Source organism: Pseudonaja textilis, chromosome Z (genome assembly GCF_049901715.1).
Source record: "Pseudonaja textilis isolate UNSWEBS1 chromosome Z, rPseTex1.2, whole genome shotgun sequence".
Taxonomy (NCBI): Eukaryota; Metazoa; Chordata; class Lepidosauria; order Squamata; family Elapidae; genus Pseudonaja; species Pseudonaja textilis.
Window position 1 is genome coordinate 3,394,806 of NC_142008.1, and position 17,863 is coordinate 3,412,668.

Below are 17,863 nucleotides of genomic sequence, written 5' to 3' on the forward strand. Positions count from 1 at the left end.
GTTTGATTTCATTGTACGAGGTGCAAGGAGAATAAAGTAAAGGAATTTTCGAGTTAACTTCAGAGGGTTTGTCATGTTTGGGAGGCTGAGTCAGAATACTTGAGTGTTGCTGTGCCCGGTTCTATGTGCTTCTGCCGTGTATCCTGATCCATGTGAATAGCAGACTGCTTTCCTGGACTTGGGGCGTGCCCATTGGACTCGTTTACTGCCTGCCTCTTGCCGTGCTGAGTTCGGAATCTGGACCTATGCAACAGGGGATGCTTTCTTTCCGAGGTCTTGTTTGGGGTGTGTGTGAATAAACACCTATAAATTTTTTGCCATACATGTGTGTGTGTGTGTGTGTGTGTGTGAGTAGGGCAGCACAGCAAACAATAAAATAATATATTCTTTACTCTCTTTCAATGGTAACTATGTAAACTAGAGACAGGCCCCTCTTTCAGTTTTTATCCAAGTGCAGTTTTGAGTTTGAATGCAGGGTCATAAGATTTTTGTGGAATTTAATGGCTGAGAGTAACGGGGTATTTACATTTTTAAACTGTATAGAGATTATTGTATGGTCTGTTGTGTTTAGTTTTAGTTTTCTTTCAATAGTATTGTCCAGTTTTACTTGTGGAAGAGCACCTCATTTCGTTGCACCCGCTTGCGAGTGTAATGACAAATAAAATTCTTATGTCTTATGTCTTTCTGATTCTAATTCTTTGTTGGATTTGAGCTTAAGTTCGCCTCAATTAAAAAAAAATAAAATGTGATTTGACCCGAAGTCCTCCATCTCCTCCTCATCGTCAGCTTTGGAAGCCGTATTGAGATTCGATGCTCCCATGCTGTCACAATTGAGCCTGGGAAAGTGGGAGGGGGGGAATTCACCGAAGTATATCTAGTTAGACGTAATAAAATCCTTTTTCTGATTCAAGGTCGGGTTGTTTGGCGTGTAAGTGGGAGGAAGTCTTAACTTGGGACGGATGGTGATTGGGCCATGCGATGTGATTGATGGGTGCAGGGGGTGGATTTGTAGTTTCTGGGATTCCACAGTTGTGTCAGTTACTATCCAAATAAAAGGAACTTTTGAGAAGATGTCTGTCTTGGAGTTATTGATTGGAGTGGAGGGTTGCTGGAATGCTGACACCCCCGTCCCGCCCCCTTACCTGCACTGTGTATGTGTGAACCTCCCAGCTGATTTTCGGCCTGTTTGAGGCCTTTTTTGCTCTCCAGGAGGCTCAAGGGAAGCCTCTGCAGCCTTTGGAGGCCAAAAAACGGGCCCATTTCAGCACTTCTGGTATTTCTGGAAGGCCCGTTTTTCGGCCTCCTGAGGCAGCAGAGGCTTCCCTTCAGCCTCCGGGAGGCTGAAAAAGGCCTCAAACAGTCTGAAAATCAACTGGGAGACACGCGCATGGACAGTGCAGATACGTTTGGCTGTGGCTCACGTGCTGTAGGTTTGCCATCAAAGCCCTAGAAGATCAGACCTGCTGGAGTGAGCCATGCCTGGTTTTTGTGACCTTTTGGGCCCCGGTTGTAAAGCGAATCCCTGCAATTGTTAAGTGAATCACATGGTCGTTCAGCCAGTCTGGCCTTCCCGAAACATTTTGCTTCTCATTAGCCAGCTGGGAAGATCACACAAATGACCCTGGGATGCCACAACCATCCTGGTAGCCCTTGACTTACAACCAGAGTAGAGCCCGTAATTTCTGTTGCTAAGCGGTATAGTTGCTAAGTGAGTTTTGCCCCATTTTACAACCTTTTTTGCAACAGTTGTGAAGAACCACTGCACTTCTTAAGTTAGTAACACGGTTGTTGTGAATCTGGTTTTCCCTTTGACTTTTCTTGTCAGATCGCCAAAGAAGATCAACGTGACCCTCCACGACACTGCAACTGTCATAAATACAAGACAGTTGCCAAGTGCTTGGATTTTGATCACGTGACCATGGAGATGTTGCAACTATTATAAGTGTCATAAGTAACTTTTTTCAACATTATAACTTCAAACGAAAACAAATGGGCTGGGGAATTCCGGGATTTGATGTCTTAATGTTGTGAAGTTTGAGGAACCTTGTTGTAACAGCTCACAAGACCGATTTATGCAAGACAACACACCACAAAGTCAGCTGTGTAGTCTGTTGTTTCGCTCTCCATTACAATCCAGTTTGAAGCTGGCCGAATTCGATTCTGAACTCCATTAAAGGCAGAAGAAATTCTCATTTAAGAGAGGGAAAAATGTGTGCATAATTAGATCAGAGTTTGTAGAATAATGGAAGGGACCTTGGAGGTCTTCTAGTCCAACCCCTTGCTCAAGCGGGAAACTCTATATCATTCCAGACAAATGGCTGTCCAACTTCTTCTTGAAGATCTCTAGTGTTGGAGCTTCCACAACTTCTGGAGGCAAGTTGTTCCACTGGTTAATTGTTCTGTCAGGAAATTTCTCCTTAGTTCTAAGTTGCTTCTCTCCTTGATTAGTTTCCACCCGTTGCTTCTTGTCCTGCCTTGAGGTGCTTTGGAAAATAGCTTGACTCCCTCTTCTTTGGGGCAGCCCCTGAGATATTGGAAGACTGCTATCATGTCACCCCTAGTCCTTCTCTTCATTAAACTAGGCATAACCCAAACCCTGCAACCATTCCTCGTACACTTTTTTTTGTCTCCAGTCCCTTAATCATCTTAATTGCTGTTCTCTACACTTTTTCCAAATTCTCAACTTTGCAGTGACCAAAACCGGATACAGTATTCCAGGTGTGGTCTTACTCAGGTTTTATAAAGTGGTACTAATACTTCACGTGATTGCCCAGAATACGATGCTATGCTACTTGAAACACACAAGTTAAATTATGTCTCATTTTACAGGCAAACTGGAACCCAGCTGTGCTAGGCATTTCTCTACGTTCAGATGGCTTTATAACAATTTGGACCTTGTCAAGCTGTTAGTTCTAACACAACAGCGTGGAAAAAATAATCATATTAAAGTTGGGTAATTTCTTTGCGGACTGAAAACTCAATTAATTGCTGGAGGGCATAGATTTAATCTGACAAGTTCCCTGAATTAATTCTTGTTTCTTCTACTTCAAAGCTGCATTAAACGAGAGCCAGAAAAACTTCCGTTATTTTTTTTCCTTCAAGATAATTACATGAATATGATCAATCTAACATTTTCTGCCAGCCCAATTTACACTGTGGTCTTCCAGGAATCCATAAACACCAATTTTCCACTTTTTCAGTTGTGATTAGTGACCGCATCATCTCTGTAAACAAACAGGAATTCTCCAGAGGACATTACAGGATGAAGTTTCCATAACAACTTTGAGATTGCAACCCATCAGACCAGACGTTAAGAAGATACACCACTTCCTTCGTCACACTAAGAGTCGGTTATTCCGCATTTAATAAGTGAGAAACCACACTGGGTGATCGTAATTGGGGGAAATTTATTCATTTTAAAGCAATATGCTCACAAACAATGAGAGCTTCTTGACTTCATTCATTTCTACATGTGTTTTTTCGCCCATCCTAAGCCCCCAAATTCATCACAATGAAGCAGAATTTAAATAGGCCATAGCTCTCATTGTAAGGTCCTTGGTGCTGCCTGAGCTTGGTTGGTTTTTGCAGACATTTCATGACCCAGCTAGGTGATATCATCAGTTATAGGAAGGAAGGGGTTTTGTAGCTCCTAGCACTGATGATGTTACCTAGTTGGGTCATGAAATCTCTATAAGTAAACAACCAAGCTCAGACAACACTGAAGACACCACAATTCTTCTTCTTCTTCTTCTTCTTCTTCTTCTTCTTCTTCTTCTTCTTCTTCTTCTTCTTCTTCTTCTTCTTCTTCTTCTTCTTCTTCTTCTTCTTCTTCTTCTTCTTCTTCTTCTTCTTCTTCTTCTTCTTCTTCTTCTTCTTCTTCTTCTTCTTCTTCTTCTTCTTCTTCTTCTTCTTCTTCTTCTTCCTACTCCTCCTCCTCCTCCTCCTCTACCAAGAAAACAACTAAATTCAAAGAGCACCAAGGACCTCACAGTTCTCTCCCTCCCACTCCTCCTCCTCCTCTTGATAATATTACCTAGTTGGGTGATAAAACATCCACAATATAACCACCAAGCTCAAATAGCACCAAGGACCCACAGTCATTGCCTTCCTCCTGCTTTCCTCCTCCTCCTCCCCTCTGCACAACCCACTCTCTCGTAGCACTGACAATGTGCCCTAGTGGGGTCATGAAACATCTGAACCAGCAACCTTGGAGAACACCAGGGACTCCACAATTCAACCCTGAGGTACAAATATTCTTTTCCATCCATGTCTCGGGTTGCCCCAAATCTTGTCCATGCCAATTCTCAACCTACACCTGGCATCCAGGTCCCAGTAGCCTTCGAGGAAAGCTTTGCAGAAGGCGGGAGACCAGAAGAATGGAAGTCACGTTATGGTGTGTATGACCTCTGAAATATATATTTATGGGACCCATGATTACAGATTGTTACACCATCTTGTTTATCTGTTTCTGGAGCAGCCAGGAGTGACAATATCGAAGCTACAAAGTTGACCGTCTTTTGTCCATCTGGTTTCACATTAAATGGCCCCCTAGTGTCCATCCTAATGAAAAACAGACTATCCTTGACTTACGATCTGTCACTTAGTGAACCTTCAAAGTTATGACGGAAGGGTACTTATGACCCAGTTACAAATTTCCAATATCTACCTCCTTGACCGGACATCTGGCCCTTGCAACTGGACTGCATTTACGTCCTGCAGTCACATGACCACAATTTATGACAGTTTGGCCCAAAAGAGATGCGTACTTCTAGTTTCCAGCGAAACTGCCCCTAGCAAACGATTGGTTCGCTTAACGACCTTGCCGTTTACTGAGCAATCATGATGCTGGTCTTATCATCGCTGCAATCATTGAACAGGCACTTGGGTCGAGTGCCTGATGATTTTGCTTTACGATTTTCACAATTTACGACCGAGATTGTCAATGACGATCGTAAGTTAAGGACTACCTATAGAGAAAGGTAATAGTCAGCCATTTCATACTTTTTTCTATAACCTGCTTGCGACTGAAATGGTGTCCTTATATTTGATCATTTCCATTAAAACCAAAGGTCTCCAAACTTGCTAACTTCTTAAGATTCGTAGACTTCAACTCCCAGAAATCCCCAGCCAGGGATTTACATGCTCCTAAGCTGTCATGTAGAACTATTTTTGATGCCACAGGTTTTTGTGCATTTTGTAGCATATAGCAATCCAAAAAGTAACACAGTCTTCATGGTTGAAACACGAGTACACAGAAGCAATATCTTAATGCAATGGCGGTTTGCGAGATGAGTCAAGGCGATGATGTTTTACCAAAATACCTGTAAAGAGCAACAATAGAGAGCTAGTACCCATGGAAAGCAATTATGCAGCCACTGGGTTCACTAAGGATTGTTTGGGCACGGACAGGTAAGAAATATTTAACAAGGCAGCGGTGAGCATCTCCACACGGTTAAAACACAATGGCAAAACAGTCCGAACACAACCAGATTGTCCACTACGCATATAACCAAGGCTACATTTTTTTAGAGGGTTGAGCAAAGCATATCGATAACCCTCGACTTGCAATCATTTGTTTAGTGACCGTTCGAAGTTACAACGGCACTTTAAAAAGTTCATTTCTCACAATGTTGCGGCATCCCCGCAGTCAAAATGGAGGCGCTGGCATGCATTATGATGGTTCCGGTATCCCGGTGTGTGTGTGTGTGTGTGTGTGTGTGTGTGTGTGTGTGTGTCACTTGATCCTCTTTTGTTAACTTCCTTCAAGCCAGATTCACTTAACAACCGTGTGTCAACTAAAAAAATACCGTACTTCTTTGGTCTTTTTAGTTGCCAGCAAAAAGGGAGTGGGGAAAAGAAGTACATTCCTTAAATGCTTTAGATAATTGCTAGGCAGCTGAAGCTGTTGGCGCGCAAGATTATTACTGGAGAGCATGACTGATGACTCTTGGCTATGGATGTGTCCCATTAGAAAATATACATCCAGGGGGTGAGGGGAAGACCAGGGTCAAGGGGGAAATGAATGATGTATTTTAGTGTCGGCTGCACCCAGCTAACGCCGACATGGTCACTCCTAATAAATCAATTTCTTTTACTCTGAGAGATGTGGCTAGAGATTCATTACTTGACACCGTGTTACTATCTTGATTGCAGCAATTCACTTAACAGCTGAGGAAAGGAAGGTTTTAAAACAGGGCAAAACTCACTTAATCATTGGCTTGCTTAGCAGCAGAAATTTAGGGCGCAGTTGTGGTCATAAGTCAAGGAGAAAGTGCATTCTGGCAGCTACAGTAAGGCAGAGAGAATTTCAAACTTTTAACGCTGAATGCCGAGCTTTTCATTACAGATAGTTCTCTAATTATTAGCGATGATTTAGTTCTCAAATCATCAGGCAATCGACCCATCTAATTAGCACCAGAATCTCCATGACTGAGCAAGGAGGTTGTTAAGTGAGCCATACCTTTTTTTTTAAACGATCTTTTTTTCACCACAGATCTTACCCGAATCATTCTAGCTGTTATGTGAGTCACACGGTCATTAAATGAATCTGGCTTCCCCCATTGACTTGGCTGGAAAAATTGCAAAGGGCTTTCATCCCATCACCCCAGGCACTCTGCGTCCGCCATCAATCGCCTGGTTGTCCAGTGCCCGAATTTTAATCATGTGACCATTGGGAATGTTGCGACGGTCTTAAGTGCGAGGACCAATTATAAGTCACTTATACAATATATCCCTTACACAATATTTAACATATCGCTTAACATCAAAAATGGGATGAGGTGATTCTGTTGTGGATGAAAGCTTGAAGAAATGGCGATGGATCACCAAGCTCGGAGTTGAACCTGGGTGGAGATTTGTACTTTCGCTATTCACATGTTCGGTGTTGATCAACTTTAGCCGCTTGAAGATGCCTGGAGTTCAGCTCCCAGAATCCCCCTGCCACCATCTGTGCACTTCAGATCCCAGAATTCCCTTTCTGGCATTCATGGACTTCAACTCCCAGAATTCCTCAGCTATCATCTGTGGACTTCAATTCCCAGAATTCCTCATCTGGCATGCATGGACTTCAACTCCCAGAATTTCCCATCCGGCATGCATGGACTTCAACTCCCAGAATTCCCCTGCCACCATCTGTGGACTTCAACTCCCAGAATTCCTCAGCCAGTCTTGCTGGCTGAGGAATTCTGGGAATTGTAGTCCACCTATCTTCAAGCGGTCAAGGTTGAAAAACGCTGGTTTCAATTAATTCTTAAACATCAGGTTTGTCACTTTGATTCCGGAAGCGGTGGGCATCGTCCATTTGGTCTTCCTCCTCCTAATGGGCATCATAAATTCATAATTGTTGCCTCGCCATTTCCGGCATACTTCTGCTTGTACCTTGAAAACAACAGTAGGCGCCATTACTGCAGGAATCATTATTTATTAGCTTTATAAGGTAATCCTTGACTTATGACCACCACTGAGCCCAAAATTTCTATTGTTAAGCGAGACCGTGGTTAAGTGTGTTTTGCCCCATTTTACGGCCTTTCTGGCCAGAATTGTTAAATGAGACATTGCAGTTGTTACGTTAGTCACACGGTTGTTAAGTGAATCTGGCTTCCCCATTGGCCCTTTTTGTCAGGTCGCAAAAGGGGATCACACGACCCCGGGACACTGAAATTGACATAAAAACATACAAGTTGTCAAGCAACTGAATTTTGATCATGTATGTGGAGAATGGTGTGGTGATCACAAGTGTGAGGATTGGTCATAAGTGTGAGGACCACTCATAGCTATCTTTTTTTTCAGTGCTGGCCACTAAAAGAATGGTTGTAAGTTGAGGACTACCTATAACTAGAAATAGGTACCGAAGTTAATAATGAAATACAGGTAGTCCTCGACTTACAACAGTTCGTTTAGTGATCAGTACTGAAAAAAGCGACTTAAAACCATTTTTCACACTTACGACCGGTGCAGTATCCCCATTGTCACCTGATCAGAATTTGGACACTTGGCAACTGACTCATATTTATGATGGTTGCAGTATCTCAGGTATCCCAGCAATGGGGGAGCCAGATTCACTTAACGACCGAGTTACTAATTTAAAAACTGCCGTGATTTACTTAATAACGGTGGCAAGAATGGTCGTAAAATGGGGCAAAACTCAATAAACATCTTTCTTGCTTAGCGAGATAAATTTTGGGGTGAGTTGTGGGCATAATTTGAGGGCCTCCTGTATTATTTATACGCCACCCAATTCACTCCAGCCTAGACTAACGGAGGACTTTATAATATATATCCCCCCCGCGCCCCCACGGATCTGTGTTTTCTTAAACCTCGCCCAATGTGTTTTTGGTCTTCCTTGAGATTGATTGATTGATTCATTATAGGTTGAGAAGTCATTTTCGACTCCTAGCAACCACATAAATAGATTTTCTGCATGACGACGTTCGTTTGAGAGCTACCAAAATTTGCCTCATCCATCTCAAGTTCAGGACAGAGGCACTCAAAACAGTAGGAGAATATTTCTCAGCCTTGGCAAGTTTAAGATGTGTGGACTTCAACTCCCAGAATTCCCTAGCCAGCATACTGGACTTCAACTCCCAGAATTCCCCAATATGTGGACTTCAACTCCCAGAATTCCCCAGTATGTGGACTTCAACTCCCAGAATCCCCCAGTATGTGGACCAACTCCCAGAATTCCCCAGTCAGCGTATCTGGACTTTGATTCCCCAGAATTCCCCAGTCAACATATGTGGACTTCAACTGCCAGAATTCTCCAGTCAACATATGTGGACTTCAAGTCCCAGAATCCCCCAGCATGCGGACCAACTCCCAGAACTCCCCAGTCAGCATATCTGGACTTTGATTCCCCAGAATTCCCCAGTCAACATATGTGGACTTCAACTCCCAGAATTCCCCAGTACGTGGACCAAATCCCAGAACTCCCCAGTCAGCATATCTGGACTTTGACTCCCCAGAATTCCCCAGTCAACATATGTGGACTCAACTCCCAAAATTCCCCAGTCAACATATGTGGACTTCAACTCCCAGAATTCTCCAGTCAACATATGTGGACTTCAACTCCCAGAATTCCCCAGGCAGGTGCCTGGACTTCAACTCACAGCATGGCTGGCTGAGGGATTCTGGGAAGTGAAGTCCACCCATGTTAAAGTTGTGATTGAGAAACACTTCTTTTTTTAAATTCTGTTTTGAATAAAGACCATTTAAAAACAATTAAAGGCAATTTAATTCACCTTGACCTCTCCACATTCCTCCAGGCCTTGACCTCTCCAGAGAGTGACAGGTTCACTAAGGGATTATAGCAACCTTCAGAGGCCTGTGTTGACCTGAGGGAAAAAGAAATAATGGCCGCCTCCTTTGCAACCAACAGAGATCTGGATTAAGCTCCTTACCTCCTGATTCAGAAAACAGTACAAAAAGGCAACGGCAAAGCCCTAAAGAGGAAAAACACAGAGGTTAAGTCGCTCTCGCTCTCCATGTGTATGGACATACAGCTGTTCCTTGACTTATGACCACAATGGAGACCCACATTTCCATCACTAAGCGAGACAGAAAGTGAATTTCGCCCCATTTTACGACCTTTCTTGCCACCGTTGTTAAGTGAGTCACTGCAGTGGTTCAGTTCATTACACAGTTGTTAAGCGAATCTGGGCTTGACTTTGCTTGTCAGTAGGACGCAAAAGGGGATCATGTGACCCTGGGATGCTGCAAACCGTCATAAATATGAATCAATTGCCATGCGTCTGAGTTTTGATCATGGGACCATGGGGAGGCTGCAAACGGTAGTAAGTGTGAAAAACAGTGCTAAGTCACTTTTTTTTTCAGGGCCATTTGTAACTTCGAGCACTCACTAAATAAATGGTTGTAAGTCAAGGACTATCCATAACACAACACAAGTGAATATTTCTGGTCCTTCTTTTCAGCAATGATATTTATCCATATAGTATAGAATCATACAGATGAGTCAGGAAGTTACTGGTAGTCCTTGACTTATGACCCTTGGTTTAACAATGGTTCAGAGTTATGACGGCTGTGAAATAAGTGATTTATGATTAGCACCTGGCCCGTGTTTATTAAATTTGCTCTGTCATGCGATCTCCACTTGTAACCATCCCAGCAGCCAGCATCTGTGAAGCAAATTTAACTGGGGAGTCCAGAGTTTGCTTAGAGACCACATGATTCGCTTAGTGACCTCACGATTCAGTGGTTCACTTTCAACTGTGGCAAAGGAGATTGTAAAATTGGAGCCAAGCTCACTTAAGAAAACTGCCTTGCTTAACAACAGAAAATTTTTGGTTAACAACTGGGTTGCTAACTCTATCACTGCCGCGATTCACTTTACAACGGTGGCCAGAAAGGTTGTAAACTGGAGTAAAACTCACTTAGCAACTGTCTCGCTTGGCAATGGAGGTTTGGGTTTAATTGTGGCCGTACATCGAGGACAACTTATGCCTCGCAGGGCTGACAAAGCTCACCCTCTCTTTTCTTAATAATGATGATAATAATAATAATAATAATAATAATAATAATACTGCAAGTGGCATCCTTAGTTATGCTGCACAGCACACCTTGGTGCCATATTTCACCTGAAACGATCCAATGCACAGCTCCAAGTAAAGACGGGCTCCCACGTGGCTGTATTCGGGCAGGAAGTTGAAGATGATGTAATGAGTTCCAAACAAGGGGATGAGAAGCAGAGTCGACTTAGAGAAGCGCCTGGGGAAGAGAGTTAAAAAGCAAAGTTTGCAGAACGGAAGGAACTATAAGTAGCAATAGCCACTAGAGGGCACTCATGTACTCTGATGGAGGGAGCATCGTCTTCTCTAGGGGACCATCCCGCCTACAGTTTTTGTCTTTGCGGGGAAAAAGCAATGTGCTGCCCGCCTCTTTCTTTCTTTCTTTCTTTCTTTCTTTCTTTCTTTCTTTCTTTCTTTCTTTCTTTTTGTTTATTGCCCTTTATTATTGATCAAGAGTCTCCTGACAATTTCACACTGGAAAGGGTTAATTGATCTTCCTTCCTTCCGTGTACATTTAAATTTTAAAAGGACAATAAAGTTATTCTAAGCTCTAAGTCCTTCCTTCCTTCCTTCCTTTCTCCTCCCTCCCTCCCTCTTTCTTTCTTTCTCCCTCCCTCCCTTCCTTCTTTTTTTTCTTTCCAGCTTTCTAGTTGAGAGCTGTATGTAACAAAAATTTCATTTCAATGCATGTCGATTAGTGTACATTTAAATTTTAAAAGGACAATAAAGTTATTCTAAGCTCTAAGTCCTCCCTTCCTTCCTTCCGTTGTGTCACAGTACTTGCAGGCTAAGTCTCACTGCTCACTGCACTGGCTCAAGGTTGATGCAGCCTTCCATCCTTCTGAGGTGGGTAAAACGAGGACCCAGCTTGTTGGGGGCAAGAGGCTGACTCTGTAAACTGCTTAGAGAGGGCTGGAAAGCACTGGAAAGTGGTACATAAGTCTAAGTGCTATTGCTATTCATTCCTTCCTTCCTTCCTTCTTCCTTCCTTCCTTCCTTCCTTCCTTCCTTCCTTCCTTCCTTCCTTCCTTCCCTCCCTCTCTCCCTCCCTTCACCTCCAATCAATGTTTAGATGGTAATGCCAAAATTTCTTTGTCACCTTTTGTTCATCATTATTTGTTTGTTTGTTTGTTTATTCATATTATGCATTGAAAATTTCCGATTGCATGCAGCATGCTCCAAATACAATTGGAAAAAAACATGCACAGTAACATCAAATGAAATTGAAATTGAAAATATAAACACTTTGTAGATTTCTTTTTTCTTCCTAATTTTCTTGTTCAAGAAATAGAATTTTTTTTTGGGGGGGGGGGGGATTTTCCAACTTGCTTTATAGCTGCTCCTCCACTGTCTTACCTGTATTGAAACGAGTTGTTCACATGGACGTGTCTGGGATTCAGTTTTTTCATCAGGATTTGGACAATATTGATGAAAAGAATGAAATTGACCTGTTGGTATGGAAGAAACAGAGAAAAAGAGACTGTGCTGTTTGCAGAAATAAGAGATGTAACTTTGCTTCTCACATTTGGCAAGTTTAAGACATGTGGACTTCAACTCCCAGAATTCCCCAGCTAGCTTGGAATTGTGGGAATGGAAGTCTAGAACTAATAATGTTACGTAGTTTGGGTAAGGAAATATCTGCAAGATAACAGCCAAGTTCAGAGAACACCAAGTCTGCCTCTCTTAAGCATGGAATCCTGGGAGTTGAAATCCACATAAACATGGAATTCTTATTGAAGTCTACATTACAGAATTATGGGAGTTGAAGTCCACTTATCTTAACCATGGAATTTTGGATGTTGAAGTCCACACATCTCAAAGTGACTAAGACTGAAAAACTCTGGGTCTGAATTTTCGTTCCCATTTTCTCTTTATTGTGGTTATTCCATTCCTTGAACTATTTGTCGCTGGATATTTGTCAATAGACCAAGCAGAGATTTCTCAATATCTGCTCAGCTCAAATGAGCTCTCCCCTGTATGTGTATTTCTTTACAATTAGTCCTCGACTTACGCCCAAATTTCCAATTGGTAAAGCAAGAGAGTTGTAAAGGGACTCAAATCCAATTTTATGACCTTTTTTTTTGCCATGGTGGATAAGCCAATTGCTGCAGTGGTTAAGTCATAAATACAGTTCCAAATTCCAAACATCCAAATTTTGATCCCTTTACCACGGAGATGCTGCAATGGTTTGTAAGTGTGACGACTGGTCATAAGTCACTTTGTTCCGTGCCAGTGTGATCAGTCACTAAATGAACGGTTGTAACTCAAGGACCACTTGTACTGAATTTATAGGCTTCCCGCAATCTGCCATAATTCTGAATAACTTACAAATTAAGTTGCTTCATCCTATATTCTTTCAGGCAGAGGACTTCAACTCTATGGTTATGGCTGCCATTTTGACTATTTCATCCATCTCTCTTTTCCCTCAGATAATCCTTCTAAATCTTTTCTTTCTCCTTTCCCGTTTAGGACCCAGAATAACAAAGCAACTGGAAATGTTGTCTTGGACTGAACCCAACCCTTGCTCAAATCAGGAAAGTCCAAGTGGGTCAGAAAAGTCAAGATGGTGGCCATAACACTGTTTTCAGGGTTACAAGTATATACTCCAACTTATGATAATCATAATATAAAAAAATAACCGTTATTTTTTTTTAATATTATAAAACATGCAAATAGTGCTCAATGTACGGCCAAAATTGAGTCCAACATTTATGTTGCTAAGTAAGTGGTGTGGAGGTGTAGTTCTCATCTCACTATCAAGAGGCTGTGAGTTCAATCCTAGGTAGCGGCAGATATTTCTCTCTCTGGGCATAACGAGTAATTATTTGCTGAGAACTCTGCATTGGTGACAGGAAGGGCATCCGGCCAGTAAACACACAGCTCCATTCAGTTGCCCTGACTCCACCCTGATGTAAGGGATTATGGGGCCATTAAAACACAAATAATAATAATAATAATAATAATAATAATAATAATAATGATGATGTTGCTGAGAAACCGGTTAATTGAATTCTATCCTATTTTATGACTTTTCTTGCCACATTTGTTGAGTGAATCACTGCAATTGTTAAATGAGTAACGCGGTCGTTAAGTGAATCTGGCTTCCCCATTGACTTTGCTTGTTAGAAGGTCGCAAAAGGGGATCACGTGACCCCAAGACACTGAGACCATCACAAATGCGGGTCAGTTGTCAAGCATCCGAATGTAAGTCACGTGACCACAGAGTTGTTGCAATGGTCGTAAGTGTGAAAAGTGGTCCTAAGTCACTTTTTTCAGTGCCGTTGTAACTTCAAACGGTCACTAAACGAACTATTGTCAGAGGAGGGTTACCTGTATGACTTCTTTATCATTTTTACACCTGTCAAAAAGGAGGGGGCTCTGATGACAAGGTTGTGGCCGCCATCTTGACTTTATGAATTTTAGGCCATCACCCCGCCCCCCCCTGTCCTTTGCTCCTATATATTGGCAGCAATGCTAGTTGCCATTCCCATCTCTGACATAAGATAAACTGGAAACCAGATACAGACCGCAACAGAGACCATGATGGGGCCTTGGATGACCCACCAGTAAGGGGAGCCTTGGTTCGCATCCCAGCACCTGGAGAGAGAGAGAGAGACAGAGAGAGAGAGAGAGAGACAGGCAGAGAAAGAAAGAGAGAGACAGAGACAGACAGACAGACAGAGAAAGAGAGACACACAGAGAGAGAATCAGAGAAAGAGAGAGAGACAGAGAAAGACAGAGACAGACAGACAGACAGAGAAAGAGAGACACAGAGAGACAGAGAGAAAGTCAGAGAGAGATAGAAACAGAGAAAGACAGAGAGACAGAGGAAGAGAGACAGAAACACACAGAGAGAATCAGAGAAAGACAGAGAGAGAGTGACAGAGAGAGAGAGAGACAGAGAAAGACAGAGACAGACAGACAGACAGACAGACAGACAGAGAAAGAGAGAGACACAGAGAGAAAGTCAGAGAGAGAGAGAAACAGAGAAAAGACAGACAGAGAAAGAGACACAGAGAGAGAGAGAGAGAGAATGTCAGAGAGAGAGAAATAGAGAAAGACAGAGAGACAGAAATACACAGAGAGAATCAGAGAAAGACAGAGAGAGAGAGAAATAGAGAGAGAAATAGAGACACAGTGTGACAGAAACACAGCGAGTCAGAGAAAGACACAGAGAGAGAGACAGACAGAGAAAGAGACACACACGCAGAGAGAGACAGAGAGAGAGACTCATGATAGGTAATGCTTATAAACATATATTTTTATATTAGATTTTCCTCTCTTTTTCTTGAGTTTGTTTTTTCGACTGCAGTTTTTCTGAGCACATCATACTGGAGAGAGGAATTGCTGTTCTTGTTCGCACCAGTCTGAGGGCATTTTGTAGAATATCATTGTAACAAGCAGAGCATTGTTGCAATCTGATTATTTTGACTATTACCTCTGAGGCGATTAATTAGAAGATTTCCTGATTGTGAGAGCAATTAATCCGTGGAACAGCTTCCCTCTGGAAGCTGGAGGTGCTCCAACATTGGAGGCTTTTAAGAAGAGATTGGACGGCCATTGATCTGGGATGCTACAGGGGTTTCTGCCCGGGCAGGGGGGTTGTTATTTTATCCCATATATGTTTTTATTGAATAACAGTTAAGAACGTGGAAAATATATGTGAGTTTTGTTAAATCGGAACTGCCTGGGTTTTGAATGGCCAGGGGTGCTCGCCAATTTGAATTTTGGGGAGTCCTCCCCCCCGGTTCAAAAGTGACAAAATGTAAACCCTCATTCTGTGGGGGTGAAAAATTAATTTACACCATGAATTTCCTGGCCAATCCCCAGTTTGATTCTGGAAGAATTGTCTTAATTTCCAGCATTGACAATTTGAGATCCTCCTGAGTCAAATTTGACAAATCTAATGGGCCTTCTTTGCTTTCCACTCCTCTCTCTCTCTCTCTTGGTTTCTCTTTCTTCCTCCTTCCCTTTCCCTCTTTTTCCCTTTCCTCCCTTCACCTTCACCTTCATCTTTCCCTTCTTTCCTCTCATTCCCTCATTTCCCCTTCCTTCTTTCTTTTTTTCCCCTTCTTTTCCTCACTCCCTCCATCCTTTCCCCCTCTTTCCTCTTCCTTTCTTCCTCCTTTTCTTTCGTTCTTCTTTCCTCTTTGCCATTCCTTTCTCTTTCCTTTGTCTTTTCATCCTTCCTTCCTTTCTCATTCCTTCCTCTCTTCATTCCACCCTTCCTTCTTTCCCTCCCTCCTATTTTCCTTCCTCTGTCCCTTCCTCACTCCCTTTCTTTCTTTCTTTCTTTCTTTCTTTCTTTCTTTCTTTCTTTCTTTCTCTCTTTCTCCTTCTTCCCTCCTTCTCCCCTCCCTCTTAGCCCCCTTGGCTTCCTTCCCTCCTCCCCTTTCTCGGGCAGAGTTGCCAACTGCAGTCAATGGAAAAATGCCTTTCATTCAAAACCATGTTAAACCCACTGTTAATAATTAAGAAAAGGTTGCTTTTTTTAAAAAAAAAAAAAGGCTCTACAGGTGACATGAACATCTTTTTCTCATGGTCTTGATTTTGGGACACAGATACAGTCCTCGACTTACAATTCTGCCCAAAATTTCTGTGGCTAAGACGTCCGTTCAATGGGTTTTGCCTCCCTTGATGACCCGTCTTGCCACAGCTGTTCAGTGAATCCCTGCGGTTGTTAAGTTAGTCACACGGTTGTTAAGTGAATCTGGCTTCCCCATTGGCTCTGCTTATCAGGTGGTCACAAAAGGGGGGGTCACATGACTGCTGGGACACTGCCACCGTCATAAAATGAGTCGGTGACCAAGCACCCGCATTTTGATCGTGTGACTAACCACGGAGGCGTCGCAGCGGTCGTAAAAACGGCCGTAAGTCGCTTTTTTTTCAGTGCTGTTGTAACCAGGGGTGGTATTCTACTGGTTCGGATCGGTTCTATAGAACTGGTTGTTATGAATCTGCGCAGTTCGGAGAACTGGCACATCATATCCCTGGCACGCATGCCCGACCTCATTAACTGCATTCTTTCCTGCCCATTCACTCCTTTAAGGTATTTCTTACTTTTTCCCCTCCCGAGGGCTGCAAAAAAAGTCATGCCCACCCAGTCACATGGCCACACCCACCTAGCCACGCCCACAGAACCGGTTGTCAAAAAAAGTTTGAATCCCACCCCTAGTTGTACATTTGAAAAGTCACTGTTTGTAAGTCGAGGACTACCCGTAGTGAGGTGGCTGGACACCCCTTCGATTTTGACCCGTATCCTGGCAGCCTTAACTTAAAGCCACCCTTAACTTAGACACCCAAATCCACACCCCCACTAACCCTCCTCACATACCCCCACACACAAAACGCACAAACATTGCAACAATGTGAGAAAAAAAATTCTGGCTTACAAAACATTTTCAAAATACACTTTCAGTACTATCCACAGCGTGGTGAAGAACGTTGGGACACCTTAAAAGAAAAGAGAAAAGAGAATTTGTGTGAATGCATCCAGCTCTGCCCAGGATGGGCTGCCCTCACGGGGTTTAACAAAACAAGCCTGAATAATTTGCAGCGGGACGGGGGGAAAGAGGAGAGAGAAAATGAAAATGAAATTCAATGTAGAGAAAAGCAAAGTCCTACACTTAGGCAAGAAAAACCGAAAGTACCCATACAGACTGGGTGAAACCAGGCTCAATAGCAGGAACTGTGAGAGGGATCTTGGAGTCTTAGTGGACAGCCAGCTACATAGGAGCCAGCCGTGTGCAGCAGCAGCCAAAAAAGCTAACGCAATCCTAAATTGTATTAACAGAGGGATACAATCCAGATCAAGGGAGGTACTAATACCACTCTATAAAGCCTTAGTAAGGCCACACCTAGAGTACTGCATCCAGTTTTGGTCACCACATTATAAAAAAGATGTTGAGACTCTAAAAACAGTACAGAGAAGAGCAACCAGGATGATTAGAGGATTGGAGGCTAAAACGTACGATGAACGGTTGCAGGAACTGGGCCTGGCTGCTCTAGTGAAGAGAAGGACCAGGAGAGACAGGAAAGAGGTCATCCAATATTTGAGGGGCTGCCACAGAGAGGAGGAAGGGGTCAAGCGATTTTCTAAAGTGCCTGTAGGCCAGACAAGGAATAATGGATGGAAACTGAACAAGGAGAGAGATTCAACCTGGAAATAAGGAGAAGCTTTCTGACAGTGAGAACAATCAACCCATGGAATAGAAGTTACCCTCAGAAGTTGTGGGAGCTTCATCACTTGAGACTTTCAAGAAGAGACTGGACTGTCCTCTGTCAGAAATGGTGTAGGGTCTCCTGCTTGGGCTTGGGGGTTGGACTAGATGACCTACAAGGTC

The 17,863-nt window shown here is 42.9% G+C and overlaps 1 protein-coding gene across 1 annotated transcript in view; it reads right to left on the minus strand.

Moving 5' to 3' along the window:
- Nucleotides 1-4,042: 4,042 nt before the first annotated feature.
- GHRHR (growth hormone releasing hormone receptor) overlaps nt 4,043-17,863 on the minus strand; it is a 35,094-nt gene continuing 21,273 nt past the window's right edge. The window contains exons 8-13 of the mRNA XM_087917129.1: nt 16,913-16,973; nt 14,048-14,117; nt 11,877-11,968; nt 10,590-10,719; nt 9,396-9,437; nt 4,043-7,377 (exon numbers count right to left, since the gene is read on the minus strand). Coding sequence (XP_087773255.1) covers nt 7,243-7,377; nt 9,396-9,437; nt 10,590-10,719; nt 11,877-11,968; nt 14,048-14,117; nt 16,913-16,973 — 530 coding nt within the window. The 3' untranslated portion in view covers nt 4,043-7,242. The remainder of the gene's footprint in view (nt 7,378-9,395; nt 9,438-10,589; nt 10,720-11,876; nt 11,969-14,047; nt 14,118-16,912; nt 16,974-17,863) is intronic.